The sequence below is a fragment of the Lithobates pipiens genome, unplaced genomic scaffold (assembly GCF_037356315.1).
Source record: "Lithobates pipiens isolate NorthernLeopardFrog02 unplaced genomic scaffold, aLitPip1_a1.2 Scaffold_28, whole genome shotgun sequence".
NCBI classification, from domain to species: Eukaryota; Metazoa; Chordata; class Amphibia; order Anura; family Ranidae; genus Lithobates; species Lithobates pipiens.
The window spans coordinates 229,944,381-229,968,378 of NW_027507789.1; the positions used below are offsets into that span (position 1 = coordinate 229,944,381).

Genomic DNA, 23,998 nt, shown 5'->3' on the forward strand with positions numbered 1-23,998 from the left:
TGGCGCTCTGTCAGGCTCCTGTGGGGGGGGGGGGGGTGGCGTACGAGAAGAACGTGGCGCTGTCAGGCTCCTCTGGGGGGGGGGGGGGGGGGGGGAATGAGGAAGGAGAACATGGCGCTCTGTCAGGCTCCTGTGGGGGGGGGGGTGGCGTACGAGAAGAACGTGGCGCTGTGTCAGGCTCCTCTGGGGGGGAAATGAGGAAGGAGAACATGGTGCTCTGTTAGGCTCCTGTGGGGGGGGGGGGGGGTACGAGAAGAACGTGGTGCTGTCAGGCTCCTCTGGGGGGGGGGAATGAGGAAGGAGAACATGGCGCTCTGTCAGGCTCCTGTGGGGGGGGGGGTGGCGTACGAGAAGAACGTGGCGCTGTGTCAGGCTCCTGTGGGGGGGGGGGGGTACGAGAAGAACGTGGCGCTGTCAGGCTCCTCTGGGGGGGGGGGAAATGAGGAAGGAGAACATGGCGCTCTGTCAGGCTCCTGTGGGGGGGGGGGGGTGGCGTACGAGAAGAACGTGGCGCTGTGTCAGGCTCCTCTGGGGGGGAAATGAGGAAGGAGAACATGGTGCTCTGTTAGGCTCCTGTGGGGGGGGGGGGGGTACGAGAAGAACGTGGCGCTGTCAGGCTCCTCTGGGGGGGGGGGGGGAATGAGGAAGGAGAACATGGCGCTCTGTCAGGCTCCTGTGGGGGGGGGGGGGAACGAGGAGAACGTGGCGCTATGTCAGGCTCCTGTGGGGGGGGGGTACGAGAAGAACGTGGCGCTGTCAGGCTCCTCTGGGGGGGGAATGAGGAAGGAGAACATGGCGCTCTGTCAGGCTCCTGTGGGGGGGGGGGGGGTACGAGAAGAACGTGGCGCTGTCAGGCTCCTCTGGGGGGGGGGGGGGAATGAGGAAGGAGAACATGGCGCTCTGTCAGGCTCCTGTGGGGGGGGGGGGAACGAGGAGAACGTGGCGCTATGTCAGGCTCCTGTGGGGGGGGGTACGAGAAGAACGTGGCGCTGTCAGGCTCCTCTGGGGGGGGAATGAGGAAGGAGAACATGGCGCTCTGTCAGGCTCCTGTGGGGGGGGGGGGGGTACGAGAAGAACGTGGCGCTGTGTCAGGCTCCTGTGGGGGGGGGGGGTACGAGAAGAACGTGGCGCTGTCAGGCTCCTCTGGGGGGGGGGGGGGGGAATGAGGAAGGAGAACATGGCGCTCTGTCAGGCTCCTGTGGGGGGGGAGGGTGGCGTACGAGAAGAACGTGGCGCTGTGTCAGGCTCCTCTGGGGGGGAAATGAGGAAGGAGAACATGGTGCTCTGTTAGGCTCCTGTGGGGGGGGGGGGTACGAGAAGAACGTGGTGCTGTCAGGCTCCTCTGGGGGGGGGGAATGAGGAAGGAGAACATGGCGCTCTGTCAGGCTCCTGTGGGGGGGGGGGGTACGAGAAGAACGTGGCGCTGTCAGGCTCCTCTGGGGGGGGGGGGGGGGAATGAGGAAGGAGAACATGGCGCTCTGTCAGGCTCCTGTGGGGGGGGGGGGAACGAGGAGAACGTGGCGCTATGTCAGGCTCCTGTGGGGGGGGGTACGAGAAGAACGTGGCGCTGTCAGGCTCCTCTGGGGGGGGAATGAGGAAGGAGAACATGGCGCTCTGTCAGGCTCCTGTGGGGGGGGGGGGGGGGTACGAGAAGAACATGGCGCTCTGTCAGGCTCCTGTGGGGGGGGGGGGGTACGAGAAGAACGTGGCGCTGTCAGGCTCCTCTGGGGGGGGGGGGGGGGAATGAGGAAGGAGAACATGGCGCTCTGTCAGGCTCCTGTGGGGGGGAGGGGTGGCGTACGAGAAGAACGTGGCGCTGTGTCAGGCTCCTCTGGGGGGGAAATGAGGAAGGAGAACATGGTGCTCTGTTAGGCTCCTGTGGGGGGGGGGGGGGTACGAGAAGAACGTGGTGCTGTCAGGCTCCTCTGGGGGGGGGGAATGAGGAAGGAGAACATGGCGCTCTGTCAGGCTCCTGTGGGGGGGGGGGGGGGGGTGGCGTACGAGAAGAACGTGGCGCTGTGTCAGGCTCCTGTGGGGGGGGGGGGGGTACGAGAAGAACGTGGCGCTGTCAGGCTCCTCTGGGGGGGGGGGGAAATGAGGAAGGAGAACATGGCGCTCTGTCAGGCTCCTGTGGGGGGGGGGGTGGCGTACGAGAAGAACGTGGCGCTGTGTCAGGCTCCTCTGGGGGGGAAATGAGGAAGGAGAACATGGTGCTCTGTTAGGCTCCTGTGGGGGGGGGGGGGGGGGGGGTACGAGAAGAACGTGGCGCTGTCAGGCTCCTCTGGGGGGGGGGGGGGGGAATGAGGAAGGAGAACATGGCGCTCTGTCAGGCTCCTGTGGGGGGGGGGGGGGAACGAGGAGAACGTGGCGCTATGTCAGGCTCCTGTGGGGGGGGGTACGAGAAGAACGTGGCGCTGTCAGGCTCCTCTGGGGGGGAATGAGGAAGGAGAACATGGCGCTCTGTCAGGCTCCTGGGGGGGGGGGGGGGTACGAGAAGAACGTGGCGCTGTCAGGCTCCTCTGGGGGGGGGGGGGGGGAATGAGGAAGGAGAACATGGCGCTCTGTCAGGCTCCTGTGGGGGGGGGGGGAACGAGGAGAACGTGGCGCTATGTCAGGCTCCTGTGGGGGGGGTACGAGAAGAACGTGGCGCTGTCAGGCTCCTCTGGGGGGGAATGAGGAAGGAGAACATGGCGCTCTGTCAGGCTCCTGTGGGGGGGGGGGGTACGAGAAGAACGTGGCGCTGTGTCAGGCTCCTGTGGGGGGGGGGGGGGTACGAGAAGAACGTGGCGCTGTCAGGCTCCTCTGGGGGGGGGGGGGGGAATGAGGAAGGAGAACATGGCGCTCTGTCAGGCTCCTGTGGGGGGGAGGGTGGCGTACGAGAAGAACGTGGCGCTGTGTCAGGCTCCTGTGGGGGGGGGGGGGTACGAGAAGAACGTGGCGCTGTCAGGCTCCTCTGGGGGCGGGGGGGGGGGGAATGAGAAAGGAGAACATGGGCACTCTGTCAGGCTCCTGTGGGGGGGGGACGAGGAGAACGTGGCGCTATGTCAGGCTCCTGTGGGGGGGGGGGGTACGAGAAGAACGTGGCGCTGTCAGGCTCCTCTGGGGGGGGGGAGGGGAATGAGGAAGGAGAACATGGCGCTCTGTCAGGCTCCTGTGGGGGGGGGGTACGAGAAGAACGTGGCGCTGTGTCAGGCTCCTGTGGGGGGGGGGGGGGGGTACGAGAAGAACGTGGCGCTGTCAGGCTCCTCTGGGGGGGGGGGGGAATGAGGAAGGAGAACATGGTGCTCTGTTAGGCTCCTGTGGGGGGGGGGGGGGTACGAGAAGAACGTGGCGCTGTCAGGCTCCTCTGGGGGGGGGGGGGGGAAATGAGGAAGGAGAACATGGCGCTCTGTCAGGCTCCTGTGGGGGGGGGGGGGACGAGGAGAACGTGGCGCTGTGTCAGGCTCCTGTGGGGGGGGGTACGAGAAGAACGTGGTGCTGTCAGGCTCCTCTGGGGGGGGGGGGGGGAAATGAGGAAGGAGAACATGGCGCTCTGTCAGGCTCCTGTGGGGGGGGGGGGTGGCGTACGAGAAGAACGTGGCGCTGTGTCAGGCTCCTGTGGGGGGGGGGGGGGGGGGTACGAGAAGAACGTGGCGCTGTCAGGCTCCTCTGGGGGGGGGGGGGGGATGAGGAAGGAGAACATGGCGCTCTGTCAGGCTCCTGTGGGGGGGGGGGGGGTGGCGTACGAGAAGAACGTGGCGCTGTGTCAGGCTCCTGTGGGGGGGGTACGAGAAGAACGTGGCGCTGTCAGGCTCCTCTGGGGGCGGGAAATGAGAAAGGAGAACATGGCGCTCTGTCAGGCTCCTGTGGGGGGGGGGGGACGAGGAGAACGTGGCGCTGTGTCAGGCTCCTGTGGGGGGGGGGGTACGAGAAGAACGTGGCGCTGTCAGGCTCCTCTGGGGGGGGGGGGGGAATGAGGAAGGAGAACATGGCGCTCTGTCAGGCTCCTGTGGGGGGGGGGGGGGTACGAGAAGAACGTGGCGCTGTGTCAGGCTCCTGTGGGGGGGGGTACGAGAAGAACGTGGCGCTGTGTCAGGCTCCTGTGGGGGGGGGGGGGTACGAGAAGAACGTGGTGCTGTCAGGCTTCTCTGGGGGGGGGGGGGGGGAATGAGAAAGGAGAACATGGCGCTCTGTCAGGCTCCTGTGGGGGGGGGGGACGAGGGAGAACGTGGCGCTGTGTCAGGCTCCTGTGGGGGGGGGGGGGTACGAGAAGAACGTGGCGCTGTCAGGCTCCTCTGGGGGGGGGGGGGGGAATGAGGAAGGAGAACATGGCGCTCTGTCAGGCTCCTGTGGGGGGGGGGGGGGTACGAGAAGAACGTGGCGCTGTGTCAGGCTCCTGTGGGGGGGGGGTACGAGAAGAACGTGGCGCTGTGTCAGGCTCCTGTGGGGGGGGGGGGGGGTACGAGAAGAACGTGGTGCTGTCAGGCTTCTCTGGGGGGGGGGGGGGAATGAGAAAGGAGAACATGGCGCTCTGTCAGGCTCCTGTGGGGGGGGGGACGAGGAGAACGTGGCACTGTGTCAGGCTCCTGTGGGGGGGGGGGGGGGTACGAGAAGAACGTGGCGCTGTCAGGCTCCTCTGGGGGGGGGGGGGGGGGAAATGAGGAAGGAGAACATGGCGCTCTGTCAGGCTCCTGTGGGGGGGGGGACGAGGAGAACGTGGCGCTGTGTCAGGCTCCTGTGGGGGGGTACGAGAAGAACGTGGTGCTGTCAGGCTCCTCTGGGGGGGAATGAGAAAGGAGAACATGGCGCTCTGTCAGGCTCCTGTGGGGGGGGGAGGGGGGTGGGGGTACGAGAAGAACGTGGCACTGTGTCAGGCTCCTGTGGGGGGGGGTACGAGAAGAACGTGGCGCTGTCAGGCTCCTCTGGGGGGGGGGGGGGGGGTACGAGAAGAACGTGGCGCTGTCAGGCTCCTCTGGGGGGGGACGAGGAGAACGTGGCGCTATGTCAGGCTCCTGCGGGGGGGGGGGGGGGGGGGGGGTATGAGGAGAACGTGGCGCTCTGTCAGGCTCCTGTGGGGGGGGGGGGGGGTGGGGGTACGAGAAGAACGTGGCACTGTGTCAGGCTCCTGTGGGGGGGGGGGGGGGGGGACGAGAAGAACGTGGCACTGTGTCAGGCTCCTGTGGGGGGGGGGGGACGAGAAGAACGTGGCGCTGTCAGGCTCCTCTGGGGGGGGGGGGGGTACGAGAAGAACGTGGCGCTGTCAGGCTCCTCTGGGGGGGGGGGGGGGGGGGAATGAGGAAGGAGAACATGGCGCTCTGTCAGGCTCCTGTGGGGGGGGGGGTATGAGGAGAACGTGGCGCTATGTCAGGCTCCTGCGGGGGGGGGGGTATGAGGAGAACGTGGCGCTGTGTCAGGCTCCTGTGGGGGGGGGATGAGGAGAACGTGGCGCTGTGTCAGGCTCCTGTGGGGGGGGGATGAGGAGAACGTGGCGCTGTGTCAGGCTCCTGTGGGGGGGGGATGAGGAGAACGTGGCGCTGTGTCAGGCTCCTGTGGGGGGGGGGGGGATGAGGAGAACGTGGCGCTGTGTCAGGCTCCTGTGGGGGGGGGATGAGGAGAACCTGGCGCTGTGTCAGGCTCCTGTGGGGGGGGGGGGGGGATGAGGAGAACGTGGCGCTGTGTCAGGCTCCTGTGGGGGGGGGGGGGGGGATGAGGAGAACGTGGCGCTGTGTCAGGCTCCTGTGGGGGGGGGGGGGGGTGAGGAGAACGTGGCGCTGTGTCAGGCTCCTGTGGAGGGGGGGGGGGGATGAGGAGAACGTGGCGCTGTGTCAGGCTCCTGTGGGGGGGGGGGTGAGGAGAACGTGGCGCTATGTCAGGCTCTTGTGGGGGGGTACGAGGAGAACGTGGCGCTATGTCAGGCTCTTGTGGGGGGGTACGAGGAGAACGTGGCGCTATGTCAGGCTCCTGTGGGGGGGGGGGGTGAGGAGAACGTGGCGCTATGTCAGGCTCTTGTGGGGGGGTACGAGGAGAACGTGGTGCTGGGTCAGGTCTCTGGTAGGAGTTGTGTAATAAAGGGATAAACGCAGTAAAATTTGGATAAGAAGGGGGGAGGGGGGGAGGGGTGCACACTTACCGCTCGGACTGACACACACGGCTTTGTCTCTCTGCAGCGAATCACATCCGTCGCTCTTCTCCACACAAACTCCAATGCTGTCCCTCTTGTCCGGCTGCCCTGTGGTCTCCACCCTGCAGGACACACACCATACTGAAGGAGTAGTCTAGACACAAAGGGGCCCATTCACAACTCACTCCACATAACCGTCACACCCAGCCGGGGTCCTCCTCCAATCCCCTGGGGTACCAGCACTGGGACAGATGTAGCCTTCAATCATTTGGGAATTGGCCCGCCGGGGAAGTAGCTCTGGGAACATTTCACCACCCAAAGACCCGGCATTCATCCAGACCACACAACCCACCACATCCTCACCATACAGAACCCTTCCCCCATCACCGGGGGGCAGTATGTGCAGCGCCTCCCTCTGGTAACGCCAGGAACTGAAGACAATGGTGCGGACTTGCTCTCACCTGAAGGTCAGGGTCTGCCCCGGGAAGTAGGTGGCACTTTTGGAGTAGAGGACGGACTGGCAGGGACTATCATTCCGGAGGGCGATGTTCCTGCGGCTGCTGAGGCTGTAACCCTCCAATCCCGGATTCCACTCTGCCGAGAGATGACAGACAAGCAATCAAACCAATCAGCTCCACCCCATGCAGGAAACCCCGGACCCCCGACACTGCAGGCTTCCCCCGGGGGGCAGGGGGACACCAATATCCTGTCTTTGTCCCACCAACATGGCTGCTGCTTTGCCAACACAAGAATACCTCTCCTTCGAGTGTCAGTCCATAACAGAAGGGGCGGGGCTTACCGTGAGGGATCAGACACGTGTGGCCAATCTGTGGAACGCTCCAAGGACTCCACTCCTGGCGCCCATCCCCCCGAGCACAAACACGGAACTGATAAGCCACGTTGGGGTCAATCTGTAAGACCATGAATTCACACTCTGGGCCCACGTATGCGTCTTCAAAATGGCCGGAGTTGTGTCGGCGGTACTGAAGCCGGTAATCCTGAACCGCGAAATCATCGTCTACCTAAGAGAGAAAAGAAGAGTAATTTCCCTATGAAGGGTGAATGAGATACACGGCTCCGCCCCCTTATCCCGCCATCAAGGATGGAATACACGGCTCCGCCCACTTATCCCGCCATCAAGGAGGATGGAATACACGGCTCCGCCCACTTATCCCGCCATCAAGGAGGATGGAATACACGGCTCCGCCCCATTATCCCACCATCGGGGAGGATGGAATACACGGCTCCGCCCACTTATCCCGCCATCGGGGAGGATGGAATACACGGCTCCGCCCACTTATCCCACCATCGGGGAGGATGGAATACACGGCTCCGCCCACTTATCCCGCCATCAAGGAGGATGGAATACACGGCTCCGCCCCCCTTATCCCGCCATCGGGGAGGATGGAATACACGGCTCCGCCCACTTATCCCGCCATCGGGGAGGATGGAATACACGGCTCCGCCCACTTATCCCGCCATCAAGGAGGATGGAATACACGGCTCCGCCCACTTATCCCGCCATCAAGGAGGATGGAATACACGGCTCCGCCCACTTATCCCGCCATCAAGGAGGATGGAATACACGGCTCCGCCCACTTATCCCGCCATCAAGGAGGATGGAATACATGGCTCCGCCCACTTATCCCGCCATCAAGGAGGATGGAATACACGGCTCCGCCCCCCTTATCCCGCCATCAGGGAGGATGGAATACACGGCTCTGCCCTTATCCCGCCATCAAGGAGGATGGAATACACGGCTCCGCCCCCTTATCCTGCATGTTAGAAATCAGAGTCTTTAACGTTTTTAATATAGTTAGTATGAAGCTTGTTTTAGCACACAGTATGAATACCGACCTTACACCATTTCACCAGGATCCCCCCGGGCCTCTCAATCAGCTCCTCGATCTGCACCGGAGGCCTGGAGGCCACTGCGCCATGACTGAAGATCTGATCTCTGGCCACAGACAAGAGGGTGTCATCCAACTGAGCGGACAGGCAGGGAACTTCCACAAGTGATGGCACCTCCGGCAAGCTGAACACACAGAGAGGACACAGTGATGTCATCATTCTGACCATCCAATCGCTACACTCTACACCTATCACATGTGCCAACTCTATGCCCACCTCCTCCCTACTTCTAGATCACCTCCATAGCCCATCCCTCTCCGCCACAGCCCGTCTGTCCCGCCTCCTCATTACCCGTCTGTCCCGCCTCCTCACTCTCCGTCCCAGTCCGCCTCCTCACACCGTCTGTCCCGCCTCCTCACTCTCCGTCCCAGTCCGCCTCCTCACACCGTCTGTCCCGCCTCCTCACTCTCCGTCCCAGTCCGCCTCCTCACACCGTCTGTCCCGCCTCCTCACTCTCCGTCCCAGTCCGCCTCCTCACACCGTCTGTCCCGCCTCCTCACCCTCTGTCCCAGCCCGTCTGTCCCGCCTCCTCACTCTCCGTACCAGTCCGCCTCCTCACACCGTCTGTCCCGCCTCCTCACTCCCCGCCTGTCCCGCCTCCTCACCCTCTGTCCCAGCCCGTCTGTCCCGCCTCCTCACTCTCCGTCCCAGTCTGCCTCCTCACTCCGTCTGTCCCGCCTCCTCATTCTCCGTCTGTCCCGCCTCCTCACTCCCCGCCTGTCCCGCCTCCTCACCCTCTATCCCAGCCCGTCTGTCCCGCCTTCTCACTCTCCGTCCCAGCCCGCTTCCTCCCACCCCGCCTGTCCTGCCTCCTCACTCCCCGTCTGTCCCGCCTCCTCACTCTCCGCCACAGCCTGTCTGTCCCGCCTCCTCACTCCCCGCCTGTCCCGCCTCCTCACTCTCCGTCCCAGTCCGCCTCCTCACTCCGTCTGTCCCGCCTCCTCATTCTCCGTCTGTCCCGCCTCCTCACTCCCCGCCTCCTCACTCTCCGTCCCAGCCAGTCTGTCCTGCCTCCTCACTCTCCATCTGTCCCGCCTCCTCACTCTCCGTCCCAGCCCGTCTGACCCGCCTCCTCGCTCTCCGTCGCAGCCCGTCTGACCCGCCTCCTCGCTCTCCGTCGCAGCCCGTCTGACCCGCCTCCTCGCTCTCCGTCGCAGCCCGTCTGACCCGCCTCCTCGCTCTCCGTCGCAGCCCGCCTGACCCGCCTCCTCGCTCTCCGTCCCAGCCCGTCTGACCCGCCTCCTCGCTCTCCGTCGCAGCCCGTCTGACCCGCCTCCTCGCTCTCCGTCGCAGCCCGTCTGACCCGCCTCCTCGCTCTCCGTCGCAGCCCGTCTGACCCGCCTCCTCGCTCTCCGTCGCAGCCCGTCTGACCCGCCTCCTCGCTCTCCGTCGCAGCCCGTCTGACCCGCCTCCTCGCTCTCCGTCGCAGCCCGTCTGACCCGCCTCCTCGCTCTCCGTCGCAGCCCGTCTGACCCGCCTCCTCGCTCTCCGTCGCAGCCCGTCTGACCCGCCTCCTCGCTCTCCGTCGCAGCCCGTCTGACCCGCCTCCTCGCTCTCCGTCGCAGCCCGTCTGACCCGCCTCCTCGCTCTCCGTCGCAGCCCGTCTGACCCGCCTCCTCGCTCTCCGTCGCAGCCCGTCTGTCCCGCCTCCTCGCTCTCCGTCTGTCCCGCCTCCTCGCTCTCCATCGCAGCCCGTCTGTCCCGCCTCCACGTTCAATGTCGCAGCCCGTCTGTCCCACCTCCTCGCTCACCGTCACAGCCAGTCTGTCCCACGATCCTGAACATAGATATTCCACACATCTCAGCTTCTAAAACACTCTCCATTACTGCTGTCGTCACTCATTGCCAAAGCCCAACATGTCCCATCCACGGTGCCAACACACTTCACACCGCACCAGGATAACCTGAGAGAAGCTCGGCCTCCGTGCTGCAGGTCCCAACCCAACACCCTCAGCGCCTCACCTGTCCAGCTGGATGTGAAAAGCCTTGTTGGTGAAATGACACAAGTTCTGATGGTCCTTCTCAGTTTTGTCCGACACGACAACCTCCCCTGAAGAAGGGCAAAATATGAAGTCAGCATTGTACAGAGGGGCACACGATCAACGTTACATGCACCCTTATACAGGCCTCAACTAAACAACGCACCCCATAATAATGGCCCCTACTAAACATTACACCCCCTTATTTGGCACCTGTGCCCCCCACAATTGCCCCTAAACACTGTACCCCTTTATATTGCCCCTGTACACAATACATCTCCATGATACCCTGCCCTGGACAATGCCCCCCTTAGATAAGCCACCTTCTCGGAGTAGGTCCTCGGCTGTGCTGACCCCGGTCTCCAGCAGCTTCCGACAGTCATCCAGAGGTTTAATATTCTCGTGTTCCACGGTGTCCACTTGTTGCAGGAGAACGGCCAGCCTCTCATCCAGCATCTTGGATACGGCATTCTTCATGTCCTGGAAATGTTGGCGCAGCGTCTCCCGGGTCTGAGCTGCGCTCTCCTTGATCTAGATAAAGACGAGAAAAGACCATGGTAGAAATCCACCAATCCCCATCAGATCCCATAGATCGGCCATCAGTCACCTTCTTCTGTATAGGAGGATCTCACCTCCCATATACAGTCGGGTATATACACCGTATAGGAGGATCTCACCTCCCGTATACAGTCGGGTATATATACCGTATATGAGGATCTCACCTCCCGTAGACAATCAGGTATATATACCGTATATGAGGATCTCACCTCCCGTAGACAATCAGGTATATATACCGTATATGAGGATCACACCTCCTGTATACAATCGGGTATATACACCGTATATGAGGATCTCACCTCCCGTATACAGTCGGGTATATATACCGTATATGAGGATCACACCTCCCGTATACAATCGGGTATATATACCGTATATGAGGATCACATCTCCCGTATACAATCGGGTATATATACCGTATATGAGGATCACATCTCCCGTATACAATCGGGTATATATACCGTATAGGAGGATCACACCTCCCATTTACGCCGGGGCCGCAGGGCAGTATTCCAACATGATAACCCCCCCAAACACACCTCCAACACCACCACTGCCTTACTAAAGAAGCTGAGGGTAAAGGTGATGGACTGGCCAAGCATGTCTCCAGACCTAAACCCTATTGATCATCTGTGGGGGATCCTCAGAGGGAAGGTGGAGGAGGGGAAGGTCTCCAACATCCACCAGCTCCGTGATGTCATCATGGGGGAGGGGAAGAGGACTCCAGTGGTGACCTGTGAAGCTCTGCTGACCTCCATGCCCAAGAGGGTGAAGGCAGTGCTGGAAAATAATGGCGGCCACACAAAATATTGACACTTTGGGCCCAATCTGGACATTTTCTCTTAGGGGTGTACTGACTTTTGTTGCCAGCGGTTTAGACATTAATGGCTGTGTGTTGAGTTATTTTGAGGGGACAGGAAATTTACACTGTTATACAAGCTGTACACTCACTACTTTACATTGTAGACAAGTGTCATTTCTTCAGTGTTGTCACATGAAAAGAGAGGAGAAATGTCACTGAGGGGTGCACTTACTTTTGTCAGATACTGTATATAATGTAGCGTATGGATATATATATATAGACAGAGGTGGGCGATTGGTTTAGGAGTAGAGCGGAAGCGTCGGTGCAGGAAATGAGGCCGAGGTTGGGGTAAGCGATGTTTCCTGCCCTGGGAGGTGGGGGAGGGGTGCTGCATGTAAAAGGAGGAAGTAGCGCGGCCGGCCGGCGTTGCACAGAAGAGGACCTGTCATTGTACCCGGCATCTCATCTACACAACCAAACTGCCGCCCCTCCCCCTCACTGCCATGTTAGAGGAGGAGCCAGCAGAGTGACGCTGTTCCCCTGAAAGGAATCCCTCCAATCACAGACAAGAGTGGCCCGGCCAGCAGGGGGGGGAGGGTCACCATTAGCCAGCAGATATGGGGGAGGAGAATATGAGGAGCCGCTGTGACATCACACCCTGCACCGCCTCTCCCGCTGTGCCAGACTAGTCTGCTGGGATCTGATTGGTGGACAGCATCATAGAGGAGGCCGGTGATATCCTGGAGGAGGAAGCACTATGACCGCGAGCCAATCACAGAGCTACGCTCACCCCGACATCCACGCCATGTCAGTGGGGTGCAGTCTCTCTCCGGTGATGATGTCAGTGGGGTGCAGTCTCTCTGTGGTGATGATGTCAGTGGGGTGCAGTCTCTCTCCGGTGATGATGTCAGTGCGGTGCAGTCTCTCTCCGGTGATGATGTCAGTGGGGTGCAGTCTCTCTGTGGTGATGATGTCAGTGGGGTGCAGTCTCTCTCCGGTGATGATGTCAGTGGGGTGCAGTCTCTCTGTGGTGATGTCAGTGGGGTGCAGTCTCTCTGTGGTGATGATGTCAGTGGGGTGCAGTCTCTCTCTGTGGTGATGATGTCAGTGGGGTGCAGTCTCTCTGTGGTGATGTCAGTGGGGTGCAGTCTCTCTCTGTGGTGATGATGTCAGTGGGGTGCAGTCTCTCTCTGTGGTGATGATGTCAGTGGGGTGCAGTCTCTCTCTGTGGTGATGATGTCAGTGGGGTGCAGTCTCTCTCTGTGGTGATGATGTCAGTGGGGTGCAGTCTCTCTGTGATGATGATGTCAGTGGGGTGCAGTCTCTCTCTGTGGTGATGATGTCAGTGGGGTGCAGTCTCTCTGTGGTGATGATGTCAGTGGGGTGCAGTCTCTCTCTGTGGTGATGATGTCAGTGGGATGCAGTCTCTCTGTGGTGATGATGTCAGTGGGATGCAGTCTCTCTGTGGTGATGATGTCAGTGGGATGCAGTCTCTCTCTGTGGTGATGATGTCAGTGGGGTGCAGTGTCTCTGTGGTGATGATGTCAGTGGGGTGCAGTCTCTCTGTGGTGATGATGTCAGTGCGGTGCAGTCTCTCTCTGTGGTGATGATGTCAGTGGGGTGCAGTGTCTCTGTGGTGATGATGTCAGTGGGATGCAGTCTCTCTGTGGTGATGTCAGTGGGGTGCAGTCTCTCTGTGGTGATGATGTCAGTGGGGTGCAGTCTCTCTGTGGTGATGATGTCAGTGGGGTGCAGTCTCTCTGTGGTGATGATGTCAGTGGGGTGCAGTCTCTCTGTGGTGATGTCAGTGGGGTGCAGTCTCTCTGTGGTGATGATGTCAGTGGGGTGCAGTCTCTCTCTGTGGTGATGATGTCAGTGGGGTGCAGTCTCTCTGTGGTGATGATGTCAGTGGGGTGCAGTCTCTCTGTGGTGATGATGTCAGTGGGGTGCAGTCTCTCTGTGGTGATGATGTCAGTGGGGTGCAGTCTCTCTGTGGTGATGATGTCAGTGGGCTGCAGTCTCTCTGTGGTGATGATGCCAGTGGGGTGCAGTCTCTCTGTGGTGATGTCAGTGGGGTGCAGTCTCTCTGTGGTGATGACGTCAGTGGGGTGCAGTCTCTCTGTGGTGATGATGTCAGTGGGGTGCAGTCTCTCTGTGGTGATGATGTCAGTGGGCTGCAGTCTCTCTGTGGTGATGATGCCAGTGGGGTGCAGTCTCTCTGTGGTGATGTCAGTGGGGTGCAGTGTCTCTGTGGTGATGACGTCAGTGGGGTGCAGTCTCTCTGTGGTGATGATGTCAGTGGGGTGCAGTCTCTCTGTGGTGATGATGTCAGTGGGCTGCAGTCTCTCTGTGGTGATGATGCCAGTGGGGTGCAGTCTCTCTGTGGTGATGTCAGTGGGGTGCAGTCTCTCTGTGGTGATGACGTCAGTGGGGTGCAGTCTCTCTCTGTGGTGATGATGTCAGTGGGGTGCAGTCTCTCTGTGGTGATGATGTCAGTGGGCTGCAGTCTCTCTGTGGTGATGATGCCAGTGGGGTGCAGTCTCTCTGTGGTGATGTCAGTGGGGTGCAGTCTCTCTGTGGTGATGATGTCAGTGGGGTGCAGTCTCTCTGTGGTGATGATGTCAGTGGGGTGCAGTCTCTCTCTGTGGTGATGATGTCAGTGGGGTGCAGTCTCTCTCTGTGGTGATGATGTCAGTGGGGTGCAGTCTCTCTCTGTGGTGATGATGCCAGTGGGGTGCAGTCTCTCTGTGGTGATGTCAGTGGGGTGCAGTCTCTCTGTGGTGATGATGTCAGTGGGGTGCAGTCTCTCTGTGGTGATGTCAGTGGGGTGCAGTCTCTCTGTGGTGATGATGTCAGTGGGGTGCAGTCTCTCTCTGTGGTGATGATGTCAGTGGGGTGCAGTCTCTCTCTGTGGTGATGATGTCAGTGGGGTGCAGTCTCTCTGTGGTGATGTCAGTGGGGTGCAGTCTCTCTCTGTGGTGATGATGTCAGTGGGGTGCAGTCTCTCTCTGTGGTGATGATGTCAGTGGGGTGCAGTCTCTCTCTGTGGTGATGATGTCAGTGGGGTGCAGTCTCTCTCTGTGGTGATGATGTCAGTGGGGTGCAGTCTCTCTGTGATGATGATGTCAGTGGGGTGCAGTCTCTCTCTGTGGTGATGATGTCAGTGGGGTGCAGTCTCTCTGTGATGATGATGTCAGTGGGGTGCAGTCTCTCTCTGTGGTGATGATGTCAGTGGGGTGCAGTCTCTCTGTGGTGATGATGTCAGTGGGGTGCAGTCTCTCTCTGTGGTGATGATGTCAGTGGGATGCAGTCTCTCTGTGGTGATGATGTCAGTGGGATGCAGTCTCTCTGTGGTGATGATGTCAGTGGGATGCAGTCTCTCTCTGTGGTGATGATGTCAGTGGGGTGCAGTGTCTCTGTGGTGATGATGTCAGTGGGGTGCAGTCTCTCTGTGGTGATGATGTCAGTGCGGTGCAGTCTCTCTCTGTGGTGATGATGTCAGTGGGGTGCAGTGTCTCTGTGGTGATGATGTCAGTGGGATGCAGTCTCTCTGTGGTGATGTCAGTGGGGTGCAGTCTCTCTGTGGTGATGATGTCAGTGGGGTGCAGTCTCTCTGTGGTGATGATGTCAGTGGGGTGCAGTCTCTCTGTGGTGATGATGTCAGTGGGGTGCAGTCTCTCTGTGGTGATGTCAGTGGGGTGCAGTCTCTCTGTGGTGATGATGTCAGTGGGGTGCAGTCTCTCTCTGTGGTGATGATGTCAGTGGGGTGCAGTCTCTCTGTGGTGATGATGTCAGTGGGGTGCAGTCTCTCTGTGGTGATGATGTCAGTGGGGTGCAGTCTCTCTGTGGTGATGATGTCAGTGGGGTGCAGTCTCTCTGTGGTGATGATGTCAGTGGGCTGCAGTCTCTCTGTGGTGATGATGCCAGTGGGGTGCAGTCTCTCTGTGGTGATGTCAGTGGGGTGCAGTCTCTCTGTGGTGATGACGTCAGTGGGGTGCAGTCTCTCTGTGGTGATGATGTCAGTGGGGTGCAGTCTCTCTGTGGTGATGATGTCAGTGGGCTGCAGTCTCTCTGTGGTGATGATGCCAGTGGGGTGCAGTCTCTCTGTGGTGATGTCAGTGGGGTGCAGTGTCTCTGTGGTGATGACGTCAGTGGGGTGCAGTCTCTCTGTGGTGATGATGTCAGTGGGGTGCAGTCTCTCTGTGGTGATGATGTCAGTGGGCTGCAGTCTCTCTGTGGTGATGATGCCAGTGGGGTGCAGTCTCTCTGTGGTGATGTCAGTGGGGTGCAGTCTCTCTGTGGTGATGACGTCAGTGGGGTGCAGTCTCTCTCTGTGGTGATGATGTCAGTGGGGTGCAGTCTCTCTGTGGTGATGATGTCAGTGGGCTGCAGTCTCTCTGTGGTGATGATGCCAGTGGGGTGCAGTCTCTCTGTGGTGATGTCAGTGGGGTGCAGTCTCTCTGTGGTGATGATGTCAGTGGGGTGCAGTCTCTCTGTGGTGATGATGTCAGTGGGGTGCAGTCTCTCTCTGTGGTGATGATGTCAGTGGGGTGCAGTCTCTCTCTGTGGTGATGATGTCAGTAGGGTGCAGTCTCTCTCTGTGGTGATGATGTCAGTGGGGTGCAGTCTCTCTGTGATGATGATGTCAGTGGGGTGCAGTCTCTCTCTGTGGTGATGATGTCAGTGGGGTGCAGTCTCTCTCTGTGGTGATGATGTCAGTGGGATGCAGTCTCTCTCTGTGGTGATGATGTCAGTGGGGTGCAGTGTCTCTGTGGTGATGATGTCAGTGGGGTGCAGTCTCTCTGTGGTGATGATGTCAGTGCGGTGCAGTCTCTCTCTGTGGTGATGATGTCAGTGGGGTGCAGTGTCTCTGTGGTGATGATGTCAGTGGGGTGCAGTCTCTCTGTGATGATGATGTCAGTGGGGTGCAGTCTCTCTCTGTGGTGATGATGTCAGTGGGGTGCAGTCTCTCTGTGGTGATGATGTCAGTGGGGTGCAGTCTCTCTCTGTGGTGATGATGTCAGTGGGATGCAGTCTCTCTGTGGTGATGATGTCAGTGGGATGCAGTCTCTCTCTGTGGTGATGATGTCAGTGGGGTGCAGTGTCTCTGTGGTGATGATGTCAGTGGGGTGCAGTCTCTCTGTGGTGATGATGTCAGTGCGGTGCAGTCTCTCTCTGTGGTGATGATGTCAGTGGGGTGCAGTGTCTCTGTGGTGATGATGTCAGTGGGATGCAGTCTCTCTGTGGTGATGTCAGTGGGGTGCAGTCTCTCTGTGGTGATGATGTCAGTGGGGTGCAGTCTCTCTGTGGTGATGATGTCAGTGGGGTGCAGTCTCTCTGTGGTGATGATGTCAGTGGGGTGCAGTCTCTCTGTGGTGATGTCAGTGGGGTGCAGTCTCTCTGTGGTGATGATGTCAGTGGGGTGCAGTCTCTCTGTGGTGATGATGTCAGTGGGGTGCAGTCTCTCTGTGGTGATGATGTCAGTGGGGTGCAGTCTCTCTGTGGTGATGATGTCAGTGGGGTGCAGTCTCTCTGTGGTGATGATGTCAGTGGGGTGCAGTCTCTCTGTGGTGATGATGTCAGTGGGGTGCAGTCTCTCTGTGGTGATGATGTCAGTGGGCTGCAGTCTCTCTGTGGTGATGATGCCAGTGGGGTGCAGTCTCTCTGTGGTGATGTCAGTGGGGTGCAGTCTCTCTGTGGTGATGACGTCAGTGGGGTGCAGTCTCTCTCTGTGGTGATGATGTCAGTGGGGTGCAGTCTCTCTGTGGTGATGATGTCAGTGGGCTGCAGTCTCTCTGTGGTGATGATGCCAGTGGGGTGCAGTCTCTCTGTGGTGATGTCAGTGGGGTGCAGTCTCTCTGTGGTGATGATGTCAGTGGGGTGCAGTCTCTCTGTGGTGATGATGTCAGTGGGGTGCAGTCTCTCTGTGGTGATGATGTCAGTGGGGTGCAGTCTCTCTGTGGTGATGATGTCAGTGGGGTGCAGTCTCTCTGTGGTGATGTCAGTGGGGTGCAGTCTCTCTCTGTGGTGATGTCAGTGGGGTGCAGTCTCTCTGTGGTGATGACGTCAGCGGGGTGCAATCTCTCTGTGGTGATGACGTCAGCGGGGTGCAGTCTCTCTGTGGTGATGATGTCAGTGGGGTGCAGTCTCTCTCTGTGGTGATGATGTCAGTGGGGTGCAGTCTCTCTCCGGTGATGATGTCAGTGGGGTGCAGTCTCTCTGTGGTGATGACGTCAGCGGGGTGCAGTCTCTCTGTGGTGATGATGTCAGTGGGGTGCAGTCTCTCTGTGGTGATGATGTCAGTGGGGTGCAGTCTCTCTGTGGTGATGACGTCAGTGGGGTGCAGTGTCTCTGTGGTGATGACGTCAGTGGGGTGCAGTGTCTGTGGTGATGATGTCAGTGGGGTGCAGTCTCTCTGTGGTGATGATGTCAGTGGGGTGCAGTCTCTCTGTGGTGATGATGTCAGTGGGGTGCAGTCTCTCTGTGGTGATGTCAGTGGGGTGCAGTCTCTCTGTGGTGATGATGTCAGTGGGGTGCAGTCTCTCTGTGGTGATGATGTCAGTGGGGTGCAGTCTCTCTGTGGTGATGATGTCAGTGGGGTGCAGTCTCTCTGTGGTGATGATGTCAGTGGGGTGCAGTCTCTCTGTGGTGATGATGTCAGTGGGGTGCAGTCTCTCTGTGGTGATGATGTCAGTGGGGTGCAGTCTCTCTGTGGTGATGATGTCAGTGGGCTGCAGTCTCTCTGTGGTGATGATGCCAGTGGGGTGCAGTCTCTCTGTGGTGATGTCAGTGGGGTGCAGTCTCTCTGTGGTGATGACGTCAGTGGGGTGCAGTCTCTCTCTGTGGTGATGATGTCAGTGGGGTGCAGTCTCTCTGTGGTGATGATGTCAGTGGGCTGCAGTCTCTCTGTGGTGATGATGCCAGTGGGGTGCAGTCTCTCTGTGGTGATGTCAGTGGGGTGCAGTCTCTCTGTGGTGATGATGTCAGTGGGGTGCAGTCTCTCTGTGGTGATGATGTCAGTGGGGTGCAGTCTCTCTGTGGTGATGATGTCAGTGGGATGCAGTCTCTCTCTGTGGTGATGATGTCAGTGGGGTGCAGTCTCTCTGTGGTGATGATGTCAGTGGGGTGCAGTCTCTCTGTGGTGATGTCAGTGGGGTGCAGTCTCTCTCTGTGGTGATGTCAGTGGGGTGCAGTCTCTCTGTGGTGATGACGTCAGCGGGGTGCAGTCTCTCTGTGGTGATGATGTCAGTGGGGTGCAGTCTCTCTCTGTGGTGATGATGTCAGTGGGGTGCAGTCTCTCTCCGGTGATGATGTCAGTGGGGTGCAGTCTCTCTGTGGTGATGACGTCAGCGGGGTGCAGTCTCTCTGTGGTGATGATGTCAGTGGGGTGCAGTCTCTCTGTGGTGATGATGTCAGTGGGGTGCAGTCTCTCTGTGGTGATGACGTCAGTGGGGTGCAGTGTCTCTGTGGTGATGACGTCAGTGGGGTGCAGTGTCTGTGGTGATGATGTCAGTGGGGTGCAGTCTCTCTGTGGTGATGATGTCAGTGGGGTGCAGTCTCTCTGTGGTGATGATGTCAGTGGGGTGCACTCTTTATGGCGAGGTCTATTAGACCCCAGATGTCTCCCTTACAAGCCTCTGACCACATCAGGATCGGTGAGATCAGATCTTTTACCAATTCAAAAATGGCGCCTTTTACATCCAGGAGAACTGGAAGTGATGGAAATGCTTCCCATACCATAGAGATGATTGGGGACCTTCTGCTCCTCAAGGAGCTCTATGGTCAGCTGGTGAGACGGGAAGGATGAAGTGTTAGAGGCACGTGTGATAGAATAAAGCCCCCGCCACTAGAGAAGCCATCGCCACTGGAGGAACGCCCGCTACCGGAAGAGCCCCCGCCACTGGAGGAACGCCCGCTACCGGAAGAGCCCCCAACACTGGAGGAACGCCCGCTACCGGAAGAGCCCCCGCCACTGGAGGAACGCCCGCTACCGGAAGAGCCCCCAACACTGGAGGAACGCCCGCTACCGGAAGAGCCCCCAACACTGGAGGAACGCCCGCTACCGGAAGAGCCCCCAACACTGGAGGAACGCCCGCTACCGGAAGAGCCCCCAACACTGGAGGAACGCCCGCTACCGGAAGAGCCCCCAACACTGGAGGAACGCCCGCTACCGGAAGAGCCCCCAACACTGGAGGAACGCCCGCTACCGGAAGAGCCCCCGCCACTGGAGGAACGCCCGCTACCGGAAGAGCCCCCGCCACTGGAGGAACGCCCGCTACCGGAAGAGCCCCCAACACTGGAGGAACGCCCGCTACCGGAAGAGCCCCCAACACTGGAGGAACGCCCGCTACCGGAAGAGCCCCCAACACTGGAGGAACGCCCGCTACCGGAAGAGCCCCCAACACTGGAGGAACGCCCGCTACCAGAAGAGCCCCCAACACTGGAGGAACGCCCGCTACCGGAAGAGCCCCCAACACTGGAGGAACGCCCGCTACCGGAAGAGCCCCCAACACTGGAGGAACGCCCGCTACCGGAAGAGCCCCCGCCACTGGAGGAACGCCCGCTACGGGAAGAGCCCCCCGCCACCGGAAGAGCCCCCCGCCACCGGAAGAGCCCCCACCACTGGAGGAACGCCCGCTACTGGAAGAGCCCCCCCATCACTAGAGAAGCCATCGCTCATGGAGGAACCCCTGCTACTGGAAGAGCCCCCTGCCGCTAGAAGAGACGTCCGCCACCGGAAGAGCCCCCCGCCGCCACTGGAAGAGACGCCCGCCGCCTAAGGAGCTCCCCACCCCCGGAAGAGCACCCCGCCACTAGAGAAGCCATCACCACTGAAAGAGACGCCCGCCACTGGAGGAGCCCACCGCGAGGTGGAGACCCCGGTGGTGATGTCACGGGGTGGAGACCCCGGTGGTGATGTCACGGGGTGGAGACGACGATGTCACGGGGAAGAGACGACGATGTCACGGGGAAGAGACGACGATGTCACGGGGAAGAGACGACGATGTCACGGGGAAGAGACTACGATGTCACGGGGAAGAGGCGACGATGTCACGGGGAAGAGGCGACGATGTCACGGGGAAGAGGCGACGATGTCACGGGGAAGAGGCGACGATGTCACGGGGAAGAGGCGACGATGTCACGGGGAAGAGGCGACGATGTCACGGGGAAGAGGCGACGAAGTCACGGGGAAGAGGCGACGAAGTCACGGGGAAGAGGCGACGATGTCACGGGGTGGAGACCCCGGGGATGATGTCACGGGGTGCAAGGGATGATGTCACGGGGTGAAGGTGATGACCTCACGGGGTGGAGACTCCAGGAATGATGTCACGGGGTGGAGGTGATGTCACGGGTGGAGACCCCGGGGATGATGTCACGGGGTGGAGACCCCGGGGATGATGTCACGGGGTGGAGGTCATTATGTCACGGGGTGGAGACCCCGGGGATGATGTCACGGGGTGGAGGTGATGATGTCACGGGGTGAAGGTGATGATGTCACGGGGTGGAGACTTCAGGGATGATGTCACGGGGTGGAGGTGATGATGTCACGGGGTGGAGACCCCGGGGATGATGTCACGGGGTGGAGGTGATGATGTCACGGGGTGAAGGTGATGATGTCACGGGGTGGAGACTTCAGGGATGATGTCACGGGGTGGAGGTGATGATGTCACGGGGTGGAGACCCCGGGGATGATGTCACGGGTGGAGGTGACGTCACGGGGTGAAGGTGATGACGTCACGGGGTGAAGGTGATGACGTCACGGGGTGAAGGTGATGACGTCACGGGGTGGAGACTCCAGGGATGATGTCACGGGGTGGAGACTCCAGGGATGATGTCACGGGGTGAAGGTGATGACGTCACGGGTGGAGACTCCAGGGATGATGTCACGGGGGTGGAGGTGATGATGTCACGAGGGTGGAGGTGATGATGTCACGGGGGTGGAGACCCCGGGGATGATGTCACGGGGTGGAGACCCCGGGGATGATGTCACGGGGTGGAGGTGATGATGTCACGGGGTGAAGGTGATGATGTCACGGGGTGGAGACTTCAGGGATGATGTCACGGGGTGGAGGTGATGATGTCACGGGGTGGAGACCCCGGGGATGATGTCACGGGGTGGAGGTGATGATGTCACGGGGTGAAGGTGATGATGTCACGGGGTGGAGACTTCAGGGATGATGTCACGGGGTGGAGGTGATGATGTCACGGGGTGGAGACCCCGGGGATGATGTCACGGGTGGAGGTGATGACGTCACGGGGTGAAGGTGATGACGTCACGGGGTGAAGGTGATGACGTCACGGGGTGAAGGTGATGACGTCACGGGGTGAAGGTGATGATGTCACGGGGTGGAGACTCCAGGGATGATGTCACGGGGTGGAGACTCCAGGGATGATGTCACGGGGTGAAGGTGATGACGTCACGGGTGGAGACTCCAGGGATGATGTCACGGGGTGGAGGTGATGATGTCACGGGGGTGGAGGTGATGATGTCACGGGGGTGGAGACCCCGGGGATGATGTCACGGGGGTGGAGACCCCGGGGATGATGTCACGGGGGTGGAGACCCCGGGGATGATGTCACGGGGTGGAGGGGATTATGGAGGAGACGATGATGTCACGGGGTGGAGACCCCGGGGAGGGGGTGATGTAACGGGGTGCAGGGGATGATGTCACGGGTGGAGGGGATGATGTCACGGGGTGGAGACCCCGGGGAGGGGGTGATGTAACTGGGTGCAGGGTGATGATGTAACGGGTGCAGGGGATGAGGTCACGGTATGGAGGGGATGATGTCACGGGGTGGAGGGGATGATGTCACGGGGTGGAGGGGATGATGTCACGGGGTGGAGACCCCAGGGAGGGGATGATGTCACGGGGTGGAGGTGATGATGTCATGGGGTGGAGGTGATGATATCACTGGGTGGAGACCCAGGGAGGGGATGATGTCACGGGGTGCAGGGGATGACGTCACTCTCACCTGGTCCCGGGCCTGGCTCAGCCCCTTCAGGCGGTGTTGTAGTTCTCTCCGGTAGGTGGTCGCGGCCTCTATACTCTCTTTGGCCTCTTCTATCAAACGCTCCACCTCGGCCTCCTCCATCTCCGCTCTATGGAAGGGACCGGCCCGACTACAACTCCCGGCATCCCCTACCGCATACCCGCCCACCCAGCCCGTCTACCAATCGCGGCATCCCCTACCGCCCCGCCCACCCGACCCGTCTACCAATCGCGGCATCCCCGCCCACCCAGCTAAACTACAACTCCCGGCATCCCCTACGGCCCCGCCCACCCGGCCCGTCTACCAATCCAGGTGAAAGGACATATAAGGCGACCCATCGCAGAAGTGACGTTCCGTCGCCGCCATCTTGCTACACCCCACACTCGTCCACAGTAAGGACACACTGAGAAGGGGGAAAGCGGACATCTTGTTACACCCACCGGAGTTTTAATTTTACACGTATTTATAACAGTAAAGTGAGTTTCTATAGAGACATGGAGGACAGAGAACTCCGCCTGATTGGTTAGATGTTGAATTTTAGAAGCATGGATTGGGTATCCTGAGACCGGAGCCCCTCCCAGTTCTTCCTCAATCTTCACCACAATTTTCTGGAAATGATGAAATAAAATAAAATGTGTTTTTATACAAAGTTGTGAATGAAGAAGTTATTTCTCCCACATGGTGACTGGTGGGGGAGGGCAGCAATCCGCCCCGAGCCCGCCCTTTACTGGAGCCAATCACAGCCTCAGGCTCCGATCATCTGCTTATATAAGAAAAGAAAACCCATTGGAATCCATGCGTCCGGCGCCCTGCATGTAGATTATGGGCGGCGCCCTGCATGCATATTAGAGGGTGGCGCCCTGCATGTAGATTAGGGGGGCGGCGCCTGCATGTATATTAGGGGGCGGCACCCTGCGTGTAGATTAGGGGGCGGTGCCCTGCATGTAGATTAGAGGGTGGTGCAGTGCATGTAGATTAGGGGGCGGCACCCTGCATGTATATTAGAGGGCGGCGCAGTGCATGTAGATTAGGGGGCGGTGCCCTGCATGTAGATTAGAGGGTGGCGCAGTGCATGTAGATTAGGGGACGGCGCCCTGCATGTATATTAGAGGGCAGCGCAGTGCATGCAGATTAGGGGACGGCGCCCTGCATGTAGATTAGGGGGCGGCGCAGTGCATGTAGATTAGGGGGCGGCACCCTGCGTGTAGATTGGGGGTGGCACCCTGCATGTAAATTAGGGTATTGGCACCCTGCATGTAGATTAGGGGGGGCGGCACCCTGCGTGTAGATTAGGGGGTGGCACCCTGCGTGTAGATTAGGGGGTGGCACCGTGCATGTAGATTAGGGGGGTGGCACCCAGCATGTAGATTAGGGGAGTGGCACCCTGCATGTAGAATAGGGGGGCGGCACCCTTCATGTAGTTTAGGGTATTGGCACCCTGCATGTAGATTAGGGTATTGGCACCCTGCATGTAGATTAGCATAGTTGCCAACTGTCCCGAATTTCGCGGGACAATCCCGCGATTAGGACATTTGTCCCTAATTAATTTTGTCCCGGGAAATGTCCCGCGATATTCGGTTTGTCCCGGGAAATTGAATTTCCCATTTTTTTGCCGCCGGCCGCTAGAGTTCAGCGGCTGGCGGAGACAATGTCTCC

At 59.8% G+C, this 23,998-nt stretch overlaps 1 protein-coding gene across 1 annotated transcript; it reads right to left on the reverse strand.

Moving 5' to 3' along the window:
- Positions 1–5,957: 5,957 nt before the first annotated feature.
- Positions 5,958–22,496, reverse strand: CRLF3 (cytokine receptor like factor 3). The gene is made up of 7 exons (XM_077460699.1): positions 22,325–22,496; positions 10,314–10,521; positions 9,974–10,061; positions 7,958–8,135; positions 6,900–7,122; positions 6,562–6,694; positions 5,958–6,222 (listed from the first exon to the last, which is right to left on the reverse strand). The coding sequence occupies exons 1-7, from the start codon at positions 22,442–22,444 to the stop codon at positions 5,973–5,975; spliced, it is 1,200 nt and encodes a 399-aa protein (XP_077316825.1). The 5' UTR covers positions 22,445–22,496; the 3' UTR covers positions 5,958–5,972.
- Between the last annotated feature and the right edge of the window lie 1,502 nt (positions 22,497–23,998).

Excerpts from the sequence above, each read along its gene's own strand:
- CRLF3 (XM_077460699.1), bottom strand. The coding sequence starts at position 22,444 with ATGGAGGAGGCCGAGGTGGAGCGTTTGATAGAAGAGGCCAAAGAGAGT. Across the intron at positions 7,123-7,957 it reads TCCTGGTGAAATGGTGTAAG|GTAGACGATGATTTCGCGGT; the intron begins GTCGGTATTCAT and ends TTTCTCTCTTAG. Across the intron at positions 6,695-6,899 it reads CACGTGTCTGATCCCTCACG|AGTGGAATCCGGGATTGGAG; the intron begins GTAAGCCCCGCC and ends ATCTCTCGGCAG.